Source organism: Chanodichthys erythropterus, chromosome 5 (assembly GCF_024489055.1).
Source record: "Chanodichthys erythropterus isolate Z2021 chromosome 5, ASM2448905v1, whole genome shotgun sequence".
In the NCBI taxonomy this organism is placed as follows: domain Eukaryota; kingdom Metazoa; phylum Chordata; class Actinopteri; order Cypriniformes; family Xenocyprididae; genus Chanodichthys; species Chanodichthys erythropterus.
In genome coordinates, this window is record NC_090225.1 from 29079428 (window position 1) to 29098388 (window position 18961).

At 35.1% G+C, this 18961-nt stretch overlaps 1 protein-coding gene across 1 annotated transcript in view; it reads right to left on the reverse strand.

Moving 5' to 3' along the window:
* Positions 1–18961, reverse strand: part of plpp4 (phospholipid phosphatase 4) — a 116129-nt gene that overhangs the window by 33634 nt on the left and 63534 nt on the right. Inside the window, exons 2-3 of the mRNA XM_067385441.1 lie at positions 4532–4640; positions 788–878 (exon numbers count right to left, since the gene is read on the reverse strand). Coding sequence (XP_067241542.1) covers positions 788–878; positions 4532–4640 — 200 coding nt within the window. The remainder of the gene's footprint in view (positions 1–787; positions 879–4531; positions 4641–18961) is intronic.

Genomic DNA, 18961 nt, shown 5'->3' on the forward strand with positions numbered 1-18961 from the left:
ATGTTGAAGTTTGGAATATTGCAAAAACTGACAGATTTATCAGTGCACATCATTCTTTTTCTTTTTCTTTTTCTTTTTTTTTTTATTAATGTGCCCTTGAAATGTTTAATCAAAATAACTTCCCCTCCCACTTGCAGTGACATCTTTTCTCTTCTCTGATGATGTGTTTACTGGTGTGAGGGCGGGGCAACCTGTCACTCACGTGAGATCCACCAATAGCAAACCACAAACATCCAATCAATTCCTTATGGAGAAAATCAAGCCCCGCCCTATATTTTTTTCTTGTGCCAGGAGACGTTTCACTGATATACGTCAAGATGATCACAACTTCTGTTTCATGCCAACTTTAAAGCATTCCACCAAGAAAAAAAAAAAAAAAAGAAGAAGAAAAAAATCCATTACAAACGTACAAAAGACAAACACTACAACTTTTTAACAGTAATAATAATGATGAAGTCCAAATTCATTTTAAAACAATTTATTATTGAGTTGCAAAAATGGCACCATTTACATTTGTACAACACAAGAGAAAGCAGTCTGCAGTGTGACAAGGGAGACGGTTTTAGTTACCTGAATGAGTGCTTGTCTGTTGGATGCCGTAATTGACCAATAAGAATCAAGTATTCCAGAGTGCTATGTAATAATTTTCAATAATTCAGTCAATTATTCTTATCTTATACCATGTTTACCTCAGTAATAATAGTAGAAACATTCATTTTGTACAGATTTTAATGATGTATATTAGTCATTGACTTTGTTGACAGTATCTTTTGGCATCGGTACTCACCTAAACAAGCCTCTTTAATTTCTGTCTTGTCTGTCCTCTGTATAATCTTCACCACAAATATCACAGCCAACGGGGTCAGGAATGAAATTGCCTGTAAAGCAAAAAAAAGAACACAATATCCCTTTGCTGCATCCTATTTCACAAAGCTGGCATGATGGGGGGAAAAAGCAGTTTTTTTATCAAAAAGCACATGATGGGCCTGGCGAAATCAAAGGTTTTTTCTGCCACTTCATTATGTGGATGTCTTTATGTCTTGAGGTTTTTTCACCTTGTGTAAAGCATGTTAAGGCTCCTACACAAAGGTTCTCAACCTCCACAGTCTCAGAGGACACCAGATACTGCTTTCTCAACAATAACATTAAAACAACTCCTGAAAAAGTGTTTTAATTTCCCCTTGCAGTCCTCTGAATTCTGGGGCTTAAACAAAAGTTACCATGCAGTTTTTTTTTTAGCCTTTGAGACATAATATGTAAATTCCAAAAGACGCTGTTTCATTGATGGGACCATGTTATACTATCCTACAACCAGCAGGGGCCAGTTGCATAAACAGCCACTATGTTAAGACTGTGTCCAAGTACTAGTATGACGAACTACGTAGCAGTTAATTAGGGGGTAATCCTACTTTTTGATGTCAAATTAGACCAATCTACATTTTCATGTAACTGACTTCTGGCCAGTTGGGTGATTCCAGATTAAGGTGGTCAAGATGATTTCTGGAACATGGTGCAAAGTAAAGATAGTAAGGTTGACATTTTTAATTACTAAAAACTAACCATTAGCAATTGCATTATGATTGAGGCCAATGTCAAGGGCTTTGCTTTATACAGGTGAGGCTTTGGGCAGAGGTATCTTTTATTGTCATCACTAAATGCTCATACAGTGTACATCCTCCAATAGCCTCCCACAAATAACTGCTCAAACTGTTAGATGTTTTTGTTAAAGTTTCTGGATTTTAATTAAATCTACAGAAGGGTGAGATTGTGCCTGTAGATTTTACATATCAAAAATGGCCCAAGTAATCAAGTATAAAAATCTTTAGTCTGACCATTTTCCCTCACTTATCAACAGAACTTTTGGAGCATTTATTCAAATGCTCAATATATATATATATATATATATATATATATATATATATATATATATATATATATATATATATATATATATATATATATATATTGAGCATTTGAATAAATGCATATACATTGAGCATTTGAATAAATGCTCCAAAAATTCTGTTGATAAGTGAGGGAAAATGGTATATATACATGGTACATATATATATATATATATATATATATATATATATATATATATATATACACATATATATTTGGTAACACTTTTCTATAAGATTTCATTAGTTAACATTAGTTACATAGGTAACATGAACTAAGAATTAACAATGCTTCTACAGCACTGTAAACCCTAACGCTCAAAATGCTTAATTGGTTTGAGTAGGACAAACTAAAATTAATAAAAGTTAGTTTAGTTCAATTAACTGTTGTGAGTTTTAGAACTTTCTTTATCTTTTGAGTTCACAGCACTGACATATTTCAAGTAAACTAAACTGTTTCATTGAGTTATATGAACTTTTTTGTTTTTTAATTTAGACTAACTTAAGTTTAAATGAAACTTGAATGGGATTTATATTTCCCATCATGCTTTGCCCATGGCACTTGAAAGGGAGAGTAAATGCTAAAAATGAGTGTTATATATTGTTTTTTGCACAAGATTAATGGTAAGGGAGATTTAGTAGTGATTAATGTTTTGTTATGCTAATTTAGAAGAGATGAGTGTTTTAGGAGAGTTACCATCAAGTGGTGTATGTGGCTTGGTTTGAGAGCAGGTAAGTTACATGTTTTAAGTTTCTGTACTCATTCAGTGCTATACCATGCTATTGTTAACATGTTAGCAAATTAGCATGTTGCCGTTTTCTGAATTAGTTTGTTATAGCTAGCAATATATTTATGTTGAGATGACCTAGTTAAATGTATAAATTAGTGTACTCAAATATCTGAAGTTAAGAACAATAAAAATGTATGAGCACAAAATAAAAATCTTACTTAAATTTTGAGTTTCTTAACTTAAAAAAATTATCATTCCTCATTTTTGAGTTCTGATTACTTATTAGGGTTTACAGTGAAGTAAATAACTCATTTGATTTGCAAGAATTCAAAATAAAAATGTTAATCAAAATGTATGTTAGTTAACTCAGTACTTGTTGTTGAGGAGCAATTAACATGCATGAGTACTACAAACTCAAACCTTGATAGTTCTGCTTACTTAAAATTGGGAACATCATAACCTCAAATTTGGAGTAAGCCCAACTTATTCAAGTTTATTAATCTTAATTAATTTCAACATTTACTAATACATTTAAATCAAAAGTTGTATTTGTTAACATTAATTAATGCACTGTGAACTGACATGAACAAACAACGACCAGCTGGATTGTTATTAACTAACATTAACAAAGATTAATACATACTGTATCAAATATATTACTCATTGTTAGTTCATGTTAGTTAATGCATTAATTAATGTTAATAAATGAGACCTCATTGTAGTGTTTGCCAATTTTTCTCCCCATCTTTTTAGCAAAATCCTTTTTCTTAAATTTTGGACAAATTGAAAAAAAAAAAAAAAAAAAAACTGTATTTGTCACTTCTGTTTGTTTGTTTGTTTATATCCTTTACTGGAAGTGATCTACAGTACTGAGCCAGTGTCTGAGATTACAGATGTAGTTGTTTATATACAGATATACCTGTATCTTACAATATAGTTTAGCTAAAGGCACTACTTTTCTCCAATATGTCCTTATCTAAACCAAGAAAATATTTAGTTAAACAGTTTGGAAATATGTTGATTGTTTTATTTATTTTAATAAATAAAGATAATTATGTATTTTAGTTCTCCTGTATGCATCTAAGTGTATATGATGGTTGCACATGACTCTTCTCTAAATGTGTGGTGGAATATCTGTTGATGTGGCATCTTAATATATAAATGGTTCCTTTTGTATTATTTGTTGTTGTGTATAACAAAGGACACTGAAAAGAATATGATCATTACTTCCAGCACACCATTAAAATACACCAACACAAGTGGTTAGTGAATAAGACCAGTAAGCAAATACACTTGGAGAGTTCTGGAAATAATAGCAAGAATTGTGTAATGGCTGTAGAGGGATGCCTACATTGACATGTTTACAAATATGGTTATTGCTTTTTGTAAAAATATGTGAGTTCAATGTTCACCAGTGTTCATACTGAACCCATTAAACTATTATGAAATCAGAGTGAAATAATGGAAATGTGCCTAGTGCGTCTCTCTGAAGCTCCTCATTAGCAGTAAAATGAAAGTAGTCTGAGTAACTTAATGAACAATCATGCAAAATGCATCTAAAATTCCTTAAGAGAATACAACATTTCCGTGTCCCGAATTCTTTGTGCATCTACATGCAATTATTATTACTATTAAAAATCTAAAACTGCTAATGCGCTCAGTGAGTGAAGCATTCCCAGGATGGATTTAAATAGGTTAAAATGTGTTTAGCCAAGTTAAAGTAATCCAGCCTTATTGGTGTCGGAGAGCATGATTAAATTAGCCATAATATTTAATAAAACATTGCAACAAGCAAGGGGTTAAGAGCTTGTGAATGATGGACGCTGCAGTTCTGATGGTGTGGATTCTGCAGATATGCACAACGGTCCTTAAATGTGCTGAATGATGTCCACTCACAAACATGACTCTCTTTGGGATGTGGTCAGATTCCACCAGAGGGTTCTTGTAGAGCCATAGTTCTTCAGGTTGGATAACTCTCTCAAAAGGCTCCAGGAACTCTGTGAACCTAAACAAAAGGCAGACAGAATGAGACCATACACCAGAATTCCTCAAATCTGGCACTGAAAGCTGATCACTGCCTTCAGTTTTACTATAAATCTTTACTATACAATTACATGCAGGTAAGTTTGATCAGGGTTTGAGCTAACTCAAGGGCTGTGGTCCTCCAGGGCTGGATTTGAAGGATTTGAGGAACCCTGCTGTACACATTTCAACATAAAGTGTTCAGTGAGTGGTTTAGGATGGACGAGTGGGTTTCAATGATCGTCACAGAGAAAGAAACCAACAGTGAAGGTAAAGTATCCAAGCCTTATTCACCTTATTTTTAACACAAGAGTGGGCGCTGACATTTTTAACTTGGCTTTCGGTGTCAGCCACTTCCAGTTACAGTATTTTAATTATCTGTACACAAACAGACCATTATTCTGCTTGATATTGCAATTAGATTTTTGTTATCATATTCTTTTAATATACACTTTGTTATTCTTCTATTTACAAACCCGATTCCAAAAAAGTTGGGACACTGTACAAATTGTGAATAAAAAAGGAATGCAATAATTTACAAATCTCATAAACGTATATTTTATTCACAATAGAATATAGATAACATATCAAATGTTGAAAGTGAGACATTTTGCTCTCATTTTGCCAAATATTGGCTCATTTTGGATTTCATGAGAGCTACACATTCCAAAAAAGTTGGGACAGGTAGCAATAAGAGGCTGGAAAAGTTAAATGTACATATATGGAACAGCTGGAGGACCAATTTGCAACTTATTAGGTCAATTGGCAACATGATTGGGTATAAAAAGAGCCTCTCAGAGTGGCAGTGTCTCTCAGAAGTCAAGATGGGCAGAGGATCACCAATTCCCACAATGCTGCGGCGAAAAATAGTGGAGCAATATCAGAAAGGAGTGTTATTCACTTCAGCTGTAAATGGTCACATGTTGTGTCTGAACAGTGTATATGATAATGTAGAATATATTTAGCAATAGTCTGAGCTTATTTTTGGTATTTGTCTTTAAGGACAACATTTTGAAAATATTTCTGCATACTGATAGTCTCACCCATAATTATTCTGGATTTTGATAATAGTCGAAGCATGTAGGCCACAAACTCATCTCTGAAGAAATTATTATGTGGAGTACCTTTGCAAATATGCCAACTATGACACTGGGACTTGTTTTAGGTTCAACTTATGCCTTCATTTAACCTACTGTTCCAGGATATATATACACACACTGGCAATAATAATATGTATTTCTTCAGCCTTTAAAGGTTTGTTGCCTAGATAAGAGCACTTCAGTATATTTCAAATTACAATATTATAAATAACTGATGTGGCAGACAATATGAGGTGAACAGCAATTATACATCATATCACATGCTGCACAAGAAAAGATGACAGACTGGGCTTTCTTTCCTTAGTTTTGTTTTGTTTCGGTTTCAAGAGAGTAAAACGAGAACCCACAATCCTCTGAGGAGAACAGAAGCACTGAAGAGAGAAATGTTATTCATGCGGCATTAACTCAGAATTACTTGTTACTGTAGATTGTGTTTAATTAATCTGTCATGCAGTAGGATACTTTACTCAGACCTGTAGCAATGACTCTTGGGATGAGATTTCAAAACTAATGCTTCCAAAATGCCATGTTTACCGGGTATCCTGGCAAACTATTTTGGGGGAGGTTGCTATGCTGAGCCGTCCTCTCCATCAAAGGGAGTTTTCTATTTTGGAGAAGTAATCATTGGCAACACTTTCTTCAACTGTCGGTTGAAAGTGCAGGTGAAGACTTCCAAGAGATGCACAGTTAAAACAGAAAAAAGTATGTAATTCTATAGACTAATGACTTGTCTTGCTAAAAGCTAATTAGAGTCAGAATACAACTAACGTTAAGCAATGAGCCAAGATTGAGGCGTTTTTCAGAGCCACTCTGCGCTATACATACATATACATATACACATGTTGAGTAACAGTACACGTATTTATCCCAAGCCATCACGGTATGGACGTCACGGTTCAGTGCATGGCGAATAGTCAGTCACAGGTGATCCTCACTCCAATCCAGAAGGGGGCGCACATGGTAATGAATACTGTTTTAATGAAATCCACTCAAACATTAAATTAATACAAATCGGAGCAAACACTAAAGCTGTGTGATTGAAAACTATGGATCTAAAAGGAAAAACTAAACAAAAGCTAAAATAAATAGCTGAAGTAACAAGACTACAGCAGAAAAGCTAGATAAGAATAAGCAGACACAGGCTAAATAACAAATCAAAAAAGCTAAAGTAACAAATCAAGAATGACAAGGATACAAATAACTACAGAAAAACTCTGAACAATAACACCCGAATAACAAAGCAATACTTCAGATGGATTTATAACAAAGTCATGAAGCAAGGAAGCACAATATAATGGGAGAAAAGCACACGAGGACCAGGTGAACACAATTAGTGAAACAAGGACTAAACGAGGGGGCGTGGTAAGGGGAAACTAGGAGGCAAGACAAGGGGAGTACATGGCCAACATAAAGACAAAGCTATATGCTCAAGCACAAAACAAACATGAAAACATTAAACAAAGACACAAAAGACAAAGTTGCCAAGGCGGAGCCCTGACAATGGAGGGATCAGATTTAATTAAAAAAGTATTCATTTGTGTTCCAAAGATGAACAAAGGTCTTACGGATGTGGAACGACACAAGGGTGAGTAATTAATGACAGAATTTACATTTTTGGGTGAACTAATCCTTTAACAAGAACCATTGCCTAAACCATATCTCACATCAAAACACCTGCTCTGCAATAGTATTCATAAAACAGTAGGCGAAAAGTACCCGGATGACCTACTACTTCTGATGAGATTCTGTACAAGCACTGGACACTTTACTGTCCCTTGAGGCCATGGGAGAGGATTTGAGAATGGAAGTGAAGCAACGCAACTGACGCCATAGGTCACATGACAATGACAACATGGCAGATTTTCCAAATTTCATTCATACTACACACATTCATAATATATAGAATATATACTTTTTTTAATGGTAGCAGTTTCAAACCAAATGTAGTACCTACAGTATGCAATTTCGGAAGCAGAATGTGAGTAAAAGACAGAAGGCTATGGAACATGCTAACATGTCTATGACACATAAACCACTGAACAAAAATGGTGTTCATGGGAGAACATCAGGGAGGAAAACATGATATCCAAAAAAAACCCCAAAAAACATCCAAAGTGTGCAAAAGAGCACCTGCTACTGGCAAAGCATTTTTTTTTTTTTTTGCCTCACAATACTAAGTGTGGAGAAAAGGCAGTATGGTGGAAGAGCTGTCATGATTTGGGGCTGCTTTGCTGCCTCAATACCTGAATAGACAGAATTGACATTGACAGAAAAATTCATTGATCAGGACAATTTGCAGCAAGAATTTTCTGTCAGTTGAAACTCAGAAGCAGTTGGGGGATACAACAAGACTATGGCCCAAAGTACAGGAATAAATCAACAATAATAAAAAAAAAAAAATGCTTTGACAGAAAAAGCACAACAAAAAACAAACAAACAAACAAAAATCTGGAGTGGTCCAATGAGAGTTCTGATTGAGATGCTTTGGCTCGACTGACAGATTCATTCCAAGAATACTTCTGGACTTAAGTTTTTTTTTTTTTTTTTTTTTTTAAGGAATTACTCTTAACACTTTTGCAAGTCTTATGTGCAAGTACATAAAATGCTTGGTGGATGTCAGTGCAGCTAAAAGTTCAACAAGTTATTATATCCATTATATACTTTTTCCTCCCTTCACTGTAAATATTTACACAATATGGTCAAGAAGGACATGAAAACATATCATTATTTATGCATTATGTGTTCAGGCAGATTGCTGTTTGTGTTTGTCAGTCTACTTTACATTAATAGCAAACATAAAAATTTCCCTCAAGTATAATGTCTAGGCAGTATATGCAAAGGGTGGACAGCTTATATACATTTAATGTACAGTATATAAATTCATTTTTAAAATCACATTTTTATTCCGCATCTGTATTGTGTGTGTTTATTGCCTTAAGATGTGAAGTTTTGTAAAGAGCTGTTCTATCTGATCTACATGCTGTAACTTCTGCAGACATTCTGGATATTTAAGCACAAAAAATCTGCATCTTATTCACTAACCACTACAAACCGACAGTAAATGGAATTTCATTTCAAGAGACATTTGTGTATATTTTCTTTTTATGTTGGCATCAGAAATTCATCAAGTGATGTAGAAGAGGTACATGGTGTAATGTGGTGCACTTTCAGCATTTTAAAGAAATGATTCAGGTGTGAAAGTTATGTGTGTCAAATTATGAAGTACTCTGCCTCCACGTCCTAGACTCCACAACCAATTTACAAGATCGGGAATTGCTGCTGTGCAAATTGCATTCAGCACAGATTTTGGCATTTGCATAATTGAGTTTGTGAATCATGCACTAAAATACTACAGATGGTGTTTGAAAGACATTATTAAAAACAAAAAGTTTATTTTCAACTCTAAAATAAGTAATGTAAGTAAAGAAATACACTTAAAATAATTGATATTTAAAAATAACCCAACAATTTCTGATCTCTTCATGTTTGTATCCAGACAACAACAGCCTGAATATTGTACTTCGAGTGAGAGTGTCACCAGAAAAAAAACTATGGGTCTTTTGCAATAAAGCTCATAACTCTTAACTAGATAGGATCTTTTCATCCAACAAAATGTTGTGGTATGTTTCTTGGACTTTTCAAATTGTGTTTAACTTGGGTATTGTCTTTTTGAAGATACTTTTGGTAGGCTATCCCTCATTGCAGTACCAAAGTTATACAGTGTGGAACTATGCAGTGATGTGTTGTTCACCATGATTTTGCCAAGTAAAACACATATTTTGCTGATCCTGGAACAACATTCCTGTCTGAAAATTTAGTCCTAACCCTATCCATAACTTATCCCTAAAATCAGAGGGATATTATAGGTGATTAACACCGATGTAGAAGCACCTAACCCTGGTTGTAAGCCTAAACTTAAAGGTGCCCTAGAACTTTGTAACGAAGTTCGTAAATATGGGAAGAAGGAGGCGGGAACCGGCGAACGTTCAAACAAAGTTTAATTCCAAAATAAACAAAGAACAAAACTAAAGTAATGGCCACACAAACATAACGAAACATAAAATAAAGTCCAGGCCTGGTCCTCTCTCATCCTTCACGGTAGTCGCTCCTCCTTTTATGCTCCCGGAGCTCCTCCGTGAGGCACTCAAGGCCGGTGCGCCTCCCAGGTGTTCCCTCACGGCTCTCGCCCGCCCTGGTCGCCACAAACTTCTTTTTAAAAGATGTAATAGATTTTTTTTAAATTCATTTTTTTAACTGCCTATTTTGGGGCATCATTAACTATGCACTGATATATAGGTTGCAGCCCCTTTAAATCTCCCGCTCCCCCGCACCGGAGCTTGTGCTTGCCTTGAACAGCATAAAAACACAGCTAATATAACCCTCAAAATGGATCTTTACAAGATGTTCGTCATGCATGCTGCATGCATACATCAGATCATTTGAGTATAGTATTTATTTGGATGTTTACATTTGATTCTGAATGAGTTTGATAGTGCTCCGTGGCTAAAGCTAACATTACACACTGTTGGAGAGATTTATAAAGAATGAAGTTGTGTTTATGAATTATACAGACTGCAAGTGTTTAAAAATGAAAATAGCGACATCTCTTGTCTCCATGAATACAGTAAGAAACGATGGTAGCTTTAACCACATTTAACAGTACATTAGCAACATGTCCCCCCAGCCTGTGATGGGCGATGGGGGTATGTGGCAAGCAGGATGAGGCCGAAAGCTATGAGAATGGGGCGCCACCTGCGTGCTGCACCGGTCTCGAGTTTCTCATGGAGGAGCTCCAGGAGCATAAAAGTAGGAGCGACAAAAATGAAGGACAAGAGAAGACCAGGCCTTGACTATTTTATGTTATGTTATGCTTTATTTATGTTTTACTTTCATTTTGTATTTGTTTATTATGATTATTAAAGTTACATTGAATGTTCGCTGGTTACCACCTCCTTCTTTCCCGAAAAACAAACCTCGTTACAATGTTAAATGAAGAATATACTGTATTTATCCAATTTACTGCTATATGGGCAAGAAAGTCTGTTCAGGACAAGCTGGATGACAAATACATTCATCTAAGTGTGATTGATGCGCCATTATTTAAACAAGGTTCATGAATGTGAAACTTATAAACCTGAATACCCAGTATCATGGTCTAAATGTCAAGCTACATCCATGAGTGCTCTACATGATTTTTATGCAGTTGTATGCAAAAAAATTTTCTACTCCCTTAAAATATCATGAAATAACTGTCTTGAGATCTCTGTGATAGCCCTAGTCTCTATACATAGTAAAGTGTCCACAGGCCGCTGTCAGGTTGTTTGCTGAGCCAAACAGAATGCTTTTGGTGCATTTTTTATGTCAGTCATTTTGCATGTTTACAGAGTGCGCTTCATATTTGCAAAGCCGTATTATAAGAGCATGATAAATGAACTTGGACCGTTTAAAATGGGATGTGTTTAATGCATACACGCTTTGAGGGTACGTCTCAAACAAAGTGAATGCAAACGAGCATGCCGCTTTCTCTCGATAACCATCTTTATGGTGTGCATGTAAAGATACTGACTGTTGCTCTGTGACATTTTTAAACATTGAACATTTCTGAACAGCCGACTTGTCAACCTCTGGCTTAACCAATGGCGTAAGTTTGGAGAGGGACAATCTGTTTGTCTGAGCAAAGGTACAGTAAATGCGGGCAGTGATGAAGGTGTGTTATGGAAACCCTTAAAAAAACCATTGCAAATCTGTTTGGTACCTAAAGTGGCACAGAAATGACACATTTCACCTTTAAATACGGGGTGTTCATGTTGGGAAAAACAATGTTTTTTTTTTTCTCTACAGCATGCAGTATCTTGGACTGGCTACAGGATATTGTTTTTTATACAATTAGTCATTTTCATCTAAATATAGCTTTTCTGTAATAATAACTGCCAATATTCAGGCCTGTGATTCACTGAGGAGTGAGACAGACAGAAGGATGTGTAGGAGGGTGGGAATCCCTCTCTCCCCGTCTCTCGCTGTCTTGCTTTATCTTTCGTCTCTCGTTGGTTTCCTGACATGCTGCCACTGTCACGGAGGCTGATATACTGCCAGGACTCTCAGCAGATCACATAAAACATATCTGTTGAGCGGGGGCCGCTTAAATACACACAAACAAACACAAATCAGTATAAGAACTCTGTTGGGTTCATGCTTTGAATAGCAGAAGTCCTACAAGGTGTTCAGACTGTGTCTCAACAGCCTGCCATGCCAAAACAAACAAACCTCCTGAGGAGCGAACAGACCTCAAACAGCTGACACTCAGCAAGGTGAAAAACATCAAAAGAAGAAATGGCTACACTTTATTTTAAGGTGTCTTTGTTACAGTGTAATTATACAGTACTGAGTAATATAAATTAACAACACGTACAGTACCGGTCAAAGTTTGGAAACATTACGATTTTTAATGTTTTTGAAAGAAGTATCTTCTGCTCATCAAGCCTGCATTTATTTGATCAAAAATACAGTCAAATATTCAATATACAGTTTCAAATATTGTGAAATATTATTACAATTTAAAATAATGGTTTTCTATTTGAATATACTTTAAAATATAATTTATTTCCATGATGCAAAAGTGAATTTTCATCAGCCATTCGCATCACATCTATTACATGTGCCCTGGGTCCATGCTCTATTCTGATTATATGGACTCCATTTCCCACAATTCCCCACCTAGGAACTATCACACACTCACACCTGTTTCCCATCAGTGACACTTTATAAGCTGCACTCAAACACACACTCATTGCTGAGTATTGTTTAGCCTTTGTTCTACCTTGTCTCCGTGTTCCTTGTTCATGGCCTTGCCTTGCCTAGCCTAGCCTGTGTTTTTGACCCTGGACTGTTTCCTTGTTGATGATTGTTTACTGCCTGCCTAGAACTTTGCCTGTGTTTGGATTACTCTTTTGCCTTGCCTTCCTGTATCTGTTTGATGGTGTTTGACCCTCTGCCTGTACGACTACGCTCATTCTGTTAATAAAGCCCGCACGTGGATCTCCAAATCCGTTGTCCCGTCCCATACGTTACAACATCAGTCACATGATGCTTCAGAAATCTTTCTAATATGCTGATTTGATACTCCACTATTATCTATGTTGGAAACATATGCTTATTATTATTATTAGTAGTAGTAGTAGTATTTTTTTTTGGAACCTGTGATACCTTTTTCAGGATTCATTGATGAATACAAATATTATTAATTTAACACATCGTTGCTGAATAAAAGAAAAGAAAAAAAGAAAGAAAAAAATTACTGACCAAAAACTTTTGAACGATAGTGTATATTGTTACAAAAGATTTCTGTTTTAAATAATGCTGTTCTTTTTAAACTTTTTATTCATAAATAAGTATCACAGGTTAGAAAAAAAAATATTAAGCAGTACAACTTTTTCCAATATTGATAATAAATCTGCATATTAATGATTTCTGAAGGATCATGTGACACTGAAGACTGGAGTAATGATGCTGAAGAAAATTCAGATGTATATCACAGAAATAAATTATAATTTAAAGTATATAAAAATAGAAAACCACTATTTTATAATTGTAATAATATTTCACAAATGTTTTTCTGTATTTTTGATCAAATAAATGCAGGCTTGATGAGCCTAAGAGACTTCTTTCAAAAACATTAAAAATAGTAATGTATCCTAACTTTTGACTGGTACTGTACTTACTAGAGAGGTAGGGTTAAGAATAGGATTTGGTTTAGGTTTAGGTTTAGTTGCATGTAATTATGCATGATTTACTGTTATTACAACAGTAAGTACAGGTAGCAAATTTAACAAGGACACTGAAAAATAATTGATACCAAAGTATATAATATTATATAATAAAACTTTATTACTGTAATGCATCCGTAGATGTATAGTTAAAAGTTGCTAACAAATTCCACCGGACAAAATAATCAGACATTTAGAATTTTAGAAGCAAATGTCAGAACCAAAGTTCCATCATTGTTTCCCTGACATTCCATCTTTAGTGTGGCAGACTGTGGTCAATGGAGCGAGTGACGAAACGGCGGTGGCACATGCAGGAGACGACATTAACACACGGATTAGGAGATGTGACTCAGCAGGATTAGCAACAGCTGTACCGTGGATGGAACTATCATGGGTAAAAGTACGGATGGGGATAATTATTTTATGTCTTGGCAGGATGTAACTAGAATGATAAAAAAATAGAAGTAATACTTCTGAAAATTCAACTCTAGGATTGGAGATGGGTGACATGAACAAAACAACTATGGCTACAAAGACAAGTGTGAGGGAAGAAGAGGAACAAATGGAATGGAAAGTGAAGATAACTTCCAAAAAAAGATCACCCACTAAAGCTGATGAAAGCTACTGAAAAAGAAATGGGTAAAATCAAATTTGCTAAATATTTAAGCTACTGATTTGTTTTGGTAAAGGTAAACTGCAAAGACATAAATTCCTCTGGGCTGAAACATTAAACTGAGAGAGAATTAATGTGCATATCCCAGGAAATGCAGCTAAGCTTAAAGGTGTTATTTATGATGTAACTTTAAAAAAAGACAATGGATGAGATAATTTGAAACGACGAAATGTGGTGAAAGCTACAAGATTACAATTGCAAAGAAATGGGGGGAAAAGTGATAGCCTGTCAGAGTTTGAAAAGACTATGCCTAAGAAAATAACAATAGGTTATGATGAGTTATGATGTATCCCAGCCCCAATGTGATGTTTCAATTGCCAAAAAATGGGACACACTGCAGGACAATGCAAAGAAAAGCAAAGATGTGCTAGGTGCGGAGGGGAACACGAGTGTGGTAAATGTGGTAAAGATGCTAAAATCAGATGCTGTAACTGTGGTGGTGAACACAGTGCTGTTTCGGAGGATGCCTGGTTCAGTGGCAGGCTAGAGAAGCACATAAGTACAAAATAACTAACCAAGTTCCATACGAAGATGTAGTTAAAAAGGGAAGGAAATTGAGCTAGCTAGATCCAGTGATACTCATGTGGTGTCTAACTCAAGTTAGTCTGCAAGAAGACATTCAATAGAGAATGAATCTCACACATCTCATAAGCAAACAGAAATAAATCCATGGATCAAAAAAATAAATGAGGATACACTGATTATGGATAAAACCAGCAAATGAGTTATTGGGGATTCAAGATATTAGAAAAAGGGGATAAGTAAACCATTATTCTTAAAAAGAGTCAATAAAGTTGCTTATATTTTTGATACTCAGTCAAAGTACAAAGTAGCCAAAAACATACTTAAGTATAGGCTACACTAATTACATTTACTCAAATAGGCCTACTTTACACCACTGACTTTAGAATACTGTTCCAAATAATTAGTAATTCCTTTAGAAGGATATAGTAAAACTTGAGTCAGTACTAGTGGGTTACCATGATCTTCACTTTAGAATACTGTTCCAAATGGCCAGTAATTGACCCGTTCGCAAAGACCCGCCCCTTTAGTTACTGTTACTGTTGCTATGCCACACTCACGCCACACATCATGTTCTCGGGCAGCAAAGAAGACACTGACATCGCATCGACTGACAAGACAGAGCAGGTTTATTTTGATATGATTTTGTCATTTTTAAAGAAATTTAAACAATAAATACCGTTTTGTGGCTCTTCGTTGTGTCGTAATCTAGCTACTAACTTCCCTGACTGCTTTGTCGGAACTAATAGTGGATTCGGCGTTATGATTGGTTAGGTTGCCTGTCAATCAAACTCCCGGCGAAGGGTCAATTCCTTTAGAATGATGTAGTAACACTTGAGTCATTACTATCCAAAACCTTACAAAAACCTCACAAGCTACTAAGGAGTCATCATGCATTTCACTTTAGAAAACTGATCCAAATAATTAGTAATTAGGATTTGGTAATACTTCAGCTATTAGCAGGTTACCGTGATCTTTACTTTAGAATTAATTATACATTGTGCATTATTCACATTAATTATGAACCTGTATATAATAGTTCTGGGAGGTATAAAAAAATAGTTATCCTTACTTACATAAATCAACCACAGTGTCCTGCACCCACTAGTAAAAAAATATATAAAAAATGATATCTAGTGTCTGAATAATTTTTGGTTTGACTGTAGTTATTAATTAATGACGGAACATTATTCTAAAGTGTTGCCCATAAAAGTAATATTTTTTTTTTAATCCTTGTAAGAAGCTATCAATGCAAATATTTGGTGTTTTAGAAAGTGTTGATAGAAGAGAAATATAGTGTTGCTTTAACACCCATACTAATCTTTGGGGACGTGATCACGTAGATATAAACGGAGAAGTAGTTGAAGAACTAATGGATGAGAGATCATTTGTCTGTCTTAATGATGGAAGTGACACTACTGTGGATGTTACAAGAAACTCAGTTTCATGCATAGACCTTACTTTGCTCTCAGGAAATATGAGTAATTTATGTGAATGGAAAGTAATAAAATGACACAGGGAGTGACCATTATATTTTATGTACTATAAATTTTGAATTAAATTTGTAGGAAGGATATATAATAGAGAAATGGTTGAATGAGAAAAATTAGACAATACTGTGTAAAGAGTCTATTGAAACAATACCGATGCTGGTGATGCAGACTGCTGTGCAGAAGCAGATGCACATGATTATTAGTGCTGCATCAGCATGCATTCCTAAAAGCACCATGAATCGAAAAGGGAAAATGGTTCCATGGTGGAATGGTGAATGTAGAAATGCTATAAAAGAAAGAAATAGAGCTTTTAGAATTTTAAAGAAGCAATTGAGTCAAGAGAATTTGATTGACTATCAAAGGAAGAGAGCTATATAATTAAGTTATCCAAGAGAAATGCATGGAGAAAATTCTGCTCCTTTATTGGTAGAGAAATAATATTGGATGATGTTTGGTCAATGATTAAAATAATGAGCGGGAAAAGAAAATATGCTAAAATCCCATTGTTCGTTAGGTCTTCTGGGCAAAAAGTTTGCAAGCATGATTAATAGAAGTCACTTAGATGAAATACACAAACAATGGAAAAAGGACATAAGGACATTTCCAGACATATTAAAGAAAAAGCAAAGTGACAAATCTTCTCTTGACATGCTCACACTACATGATTGAAAATGGCTTTAGAGACAAGTGCATATATGGATCCAGGACAAGACCAATTATGCTATGCAATGTTCAAACAATTACCTGATGAAGTCTTGAAAATTATATTAAGTTTGTTTAATAATATATGGAGAGAAGATATGGTTAGTAAGTCTGGCAAAAACCCAGATAATGCAGGAAATTGCAGCCTATAGCAATTTGCCTATAGCATTAACATCTGACTTGTGTAAATGGATGGAAAAGGTAATAGTTCTCAGACTGTCATATTATTTAGAACAAAGAGGAATGATTAGCGCACATCAAAATGGCTTTGCAAAGGATCTATGATAGATGCCTTAGTGAAATGAGATAATGAGGCAGAAGAAGCAATTAGCACAAAAGAGGTTATGATTGTATTTTGATATTGAGAAAGCTTATGATTCAGTGTGGACAGAAGGACTAATGATTAAACTATATAAAATGGGTATTGGTGGGAGGATGTACAATTGGGTTCTAGACTCCTTAACTAACTGAACGTACCATGTTAAAGTTGGAGATGCTGTTTTAGATGATTTTGATATTGTAAATGGTATTCCACAGAGTAATGCCATTAGCCCTGTTCTGTTTAATATTATGATACATGATGTCTTTGAAAATAATGGCGCAGATATTGGGTCGTCAGTTTATGCAGAAAAGAGGGAAAATATTCGACATGTCATTAATAGTATTCAGTGTGCCATATTGAAGGCTGAAAGATGGTCATTCGAATGGGGGTTTAAGATTCAGTTCATTTATTATTCAGTTGATAAGTCATGTTACATGTTTTTGGTTCCCAAAAAGAAGGTTAGATAATGTACAACCTAAATTGTGTGGTCAAAATGATGAAAGGGTAATAAAGTTTAAATATTTAGGGTTATGGTTTAATGAGAAATGTACATGGAGGACACATGTTAAACAGATTGTGAAAAAGTACTGAACCTTATGAGATCAGTCTTTGGATATGATGGGGAGCAGATTAACAATCGCTGCTGGATATTTATAGGGCCTTAATACGATCCAGTATTGACCATGGGTGTATGATACTGTATATGGAGCAGCAGCTAAGAGTGTCCTGGAAAAAGTAAGCAGAATACAGTTCAGAGCTCTAAGATTCAGTGTCAGTGTTATTAAAACAAATTCTACTAATGCATTACTGGTGGAAACTGAAGAATTACCATTATACTTAGACTTACAGTGGGGATCGAAAGTATGTGAACCCCTTTCAGAATCTGAAAATGTGAAATTTTTAACAAAACGAGAGATCATAAAAAATGCATGCTATTTTTTGTTTAGTACTGTCTCGAGTAAGATATTTTACATAAAAGATGTTTACATATAGTCCACAAGACAAAAAAATAGCTGAATTTATTAAAATAACCCTGTTCAAAAGTTTGGGAACCCTTGGATCTTAATACTGTGTGTGGTTACCTGATGATCCACGACTGTTTTTGTGTTTTGTGATGTTGTTCATGAGTCTCTTGTTTGTCCTGAGCAGTTAAACTGAACTCTGTTCTTCAGGAAAATCCTCCAGCTCCTGCAGATTCTTCAGTTTTCCAGCATCTTTTGCATATTTGAACCCTTTCCAGCAGTGACTGTATGATTTTGAGATTCATCTTTTCATACTGAGGACAACTGAGGGACTCAAACTCAACTATTAAAAAAGGTTCAAACATTCACTGATGCTCCAGAAGGAAACACGATGCATTAAGAGCCGAGGGGTGAAAACTTTTTGAATTTAAATATCAAGGTAAATTGTACTTAATTGTTCTTCCAGGAAACATGCAAGTCTCTTCTGTAGCTTCTGAAGGGCAGTACTAAATGAAAAAAAAATATATATTTCAACAAAATAAGAAAAATGTGGACATCTTCATCCTGTTCAAAAGTTTTCACCCCCCGGCTCTTATTGCATCGTGTTTCCTTCTGGAGCATTAGTGAATGTTTGAACCTTTTTAATAGTTGAGTTTGAGTCCCTCAGTTGTCCTCAGTGTGAAAACACAGATCTCAAAATCATTCAGTCACTGCTGGAAAGGGTTCAAATATGCAAAAATGCTTGAAAACTGAAGAATCTGCAGGAC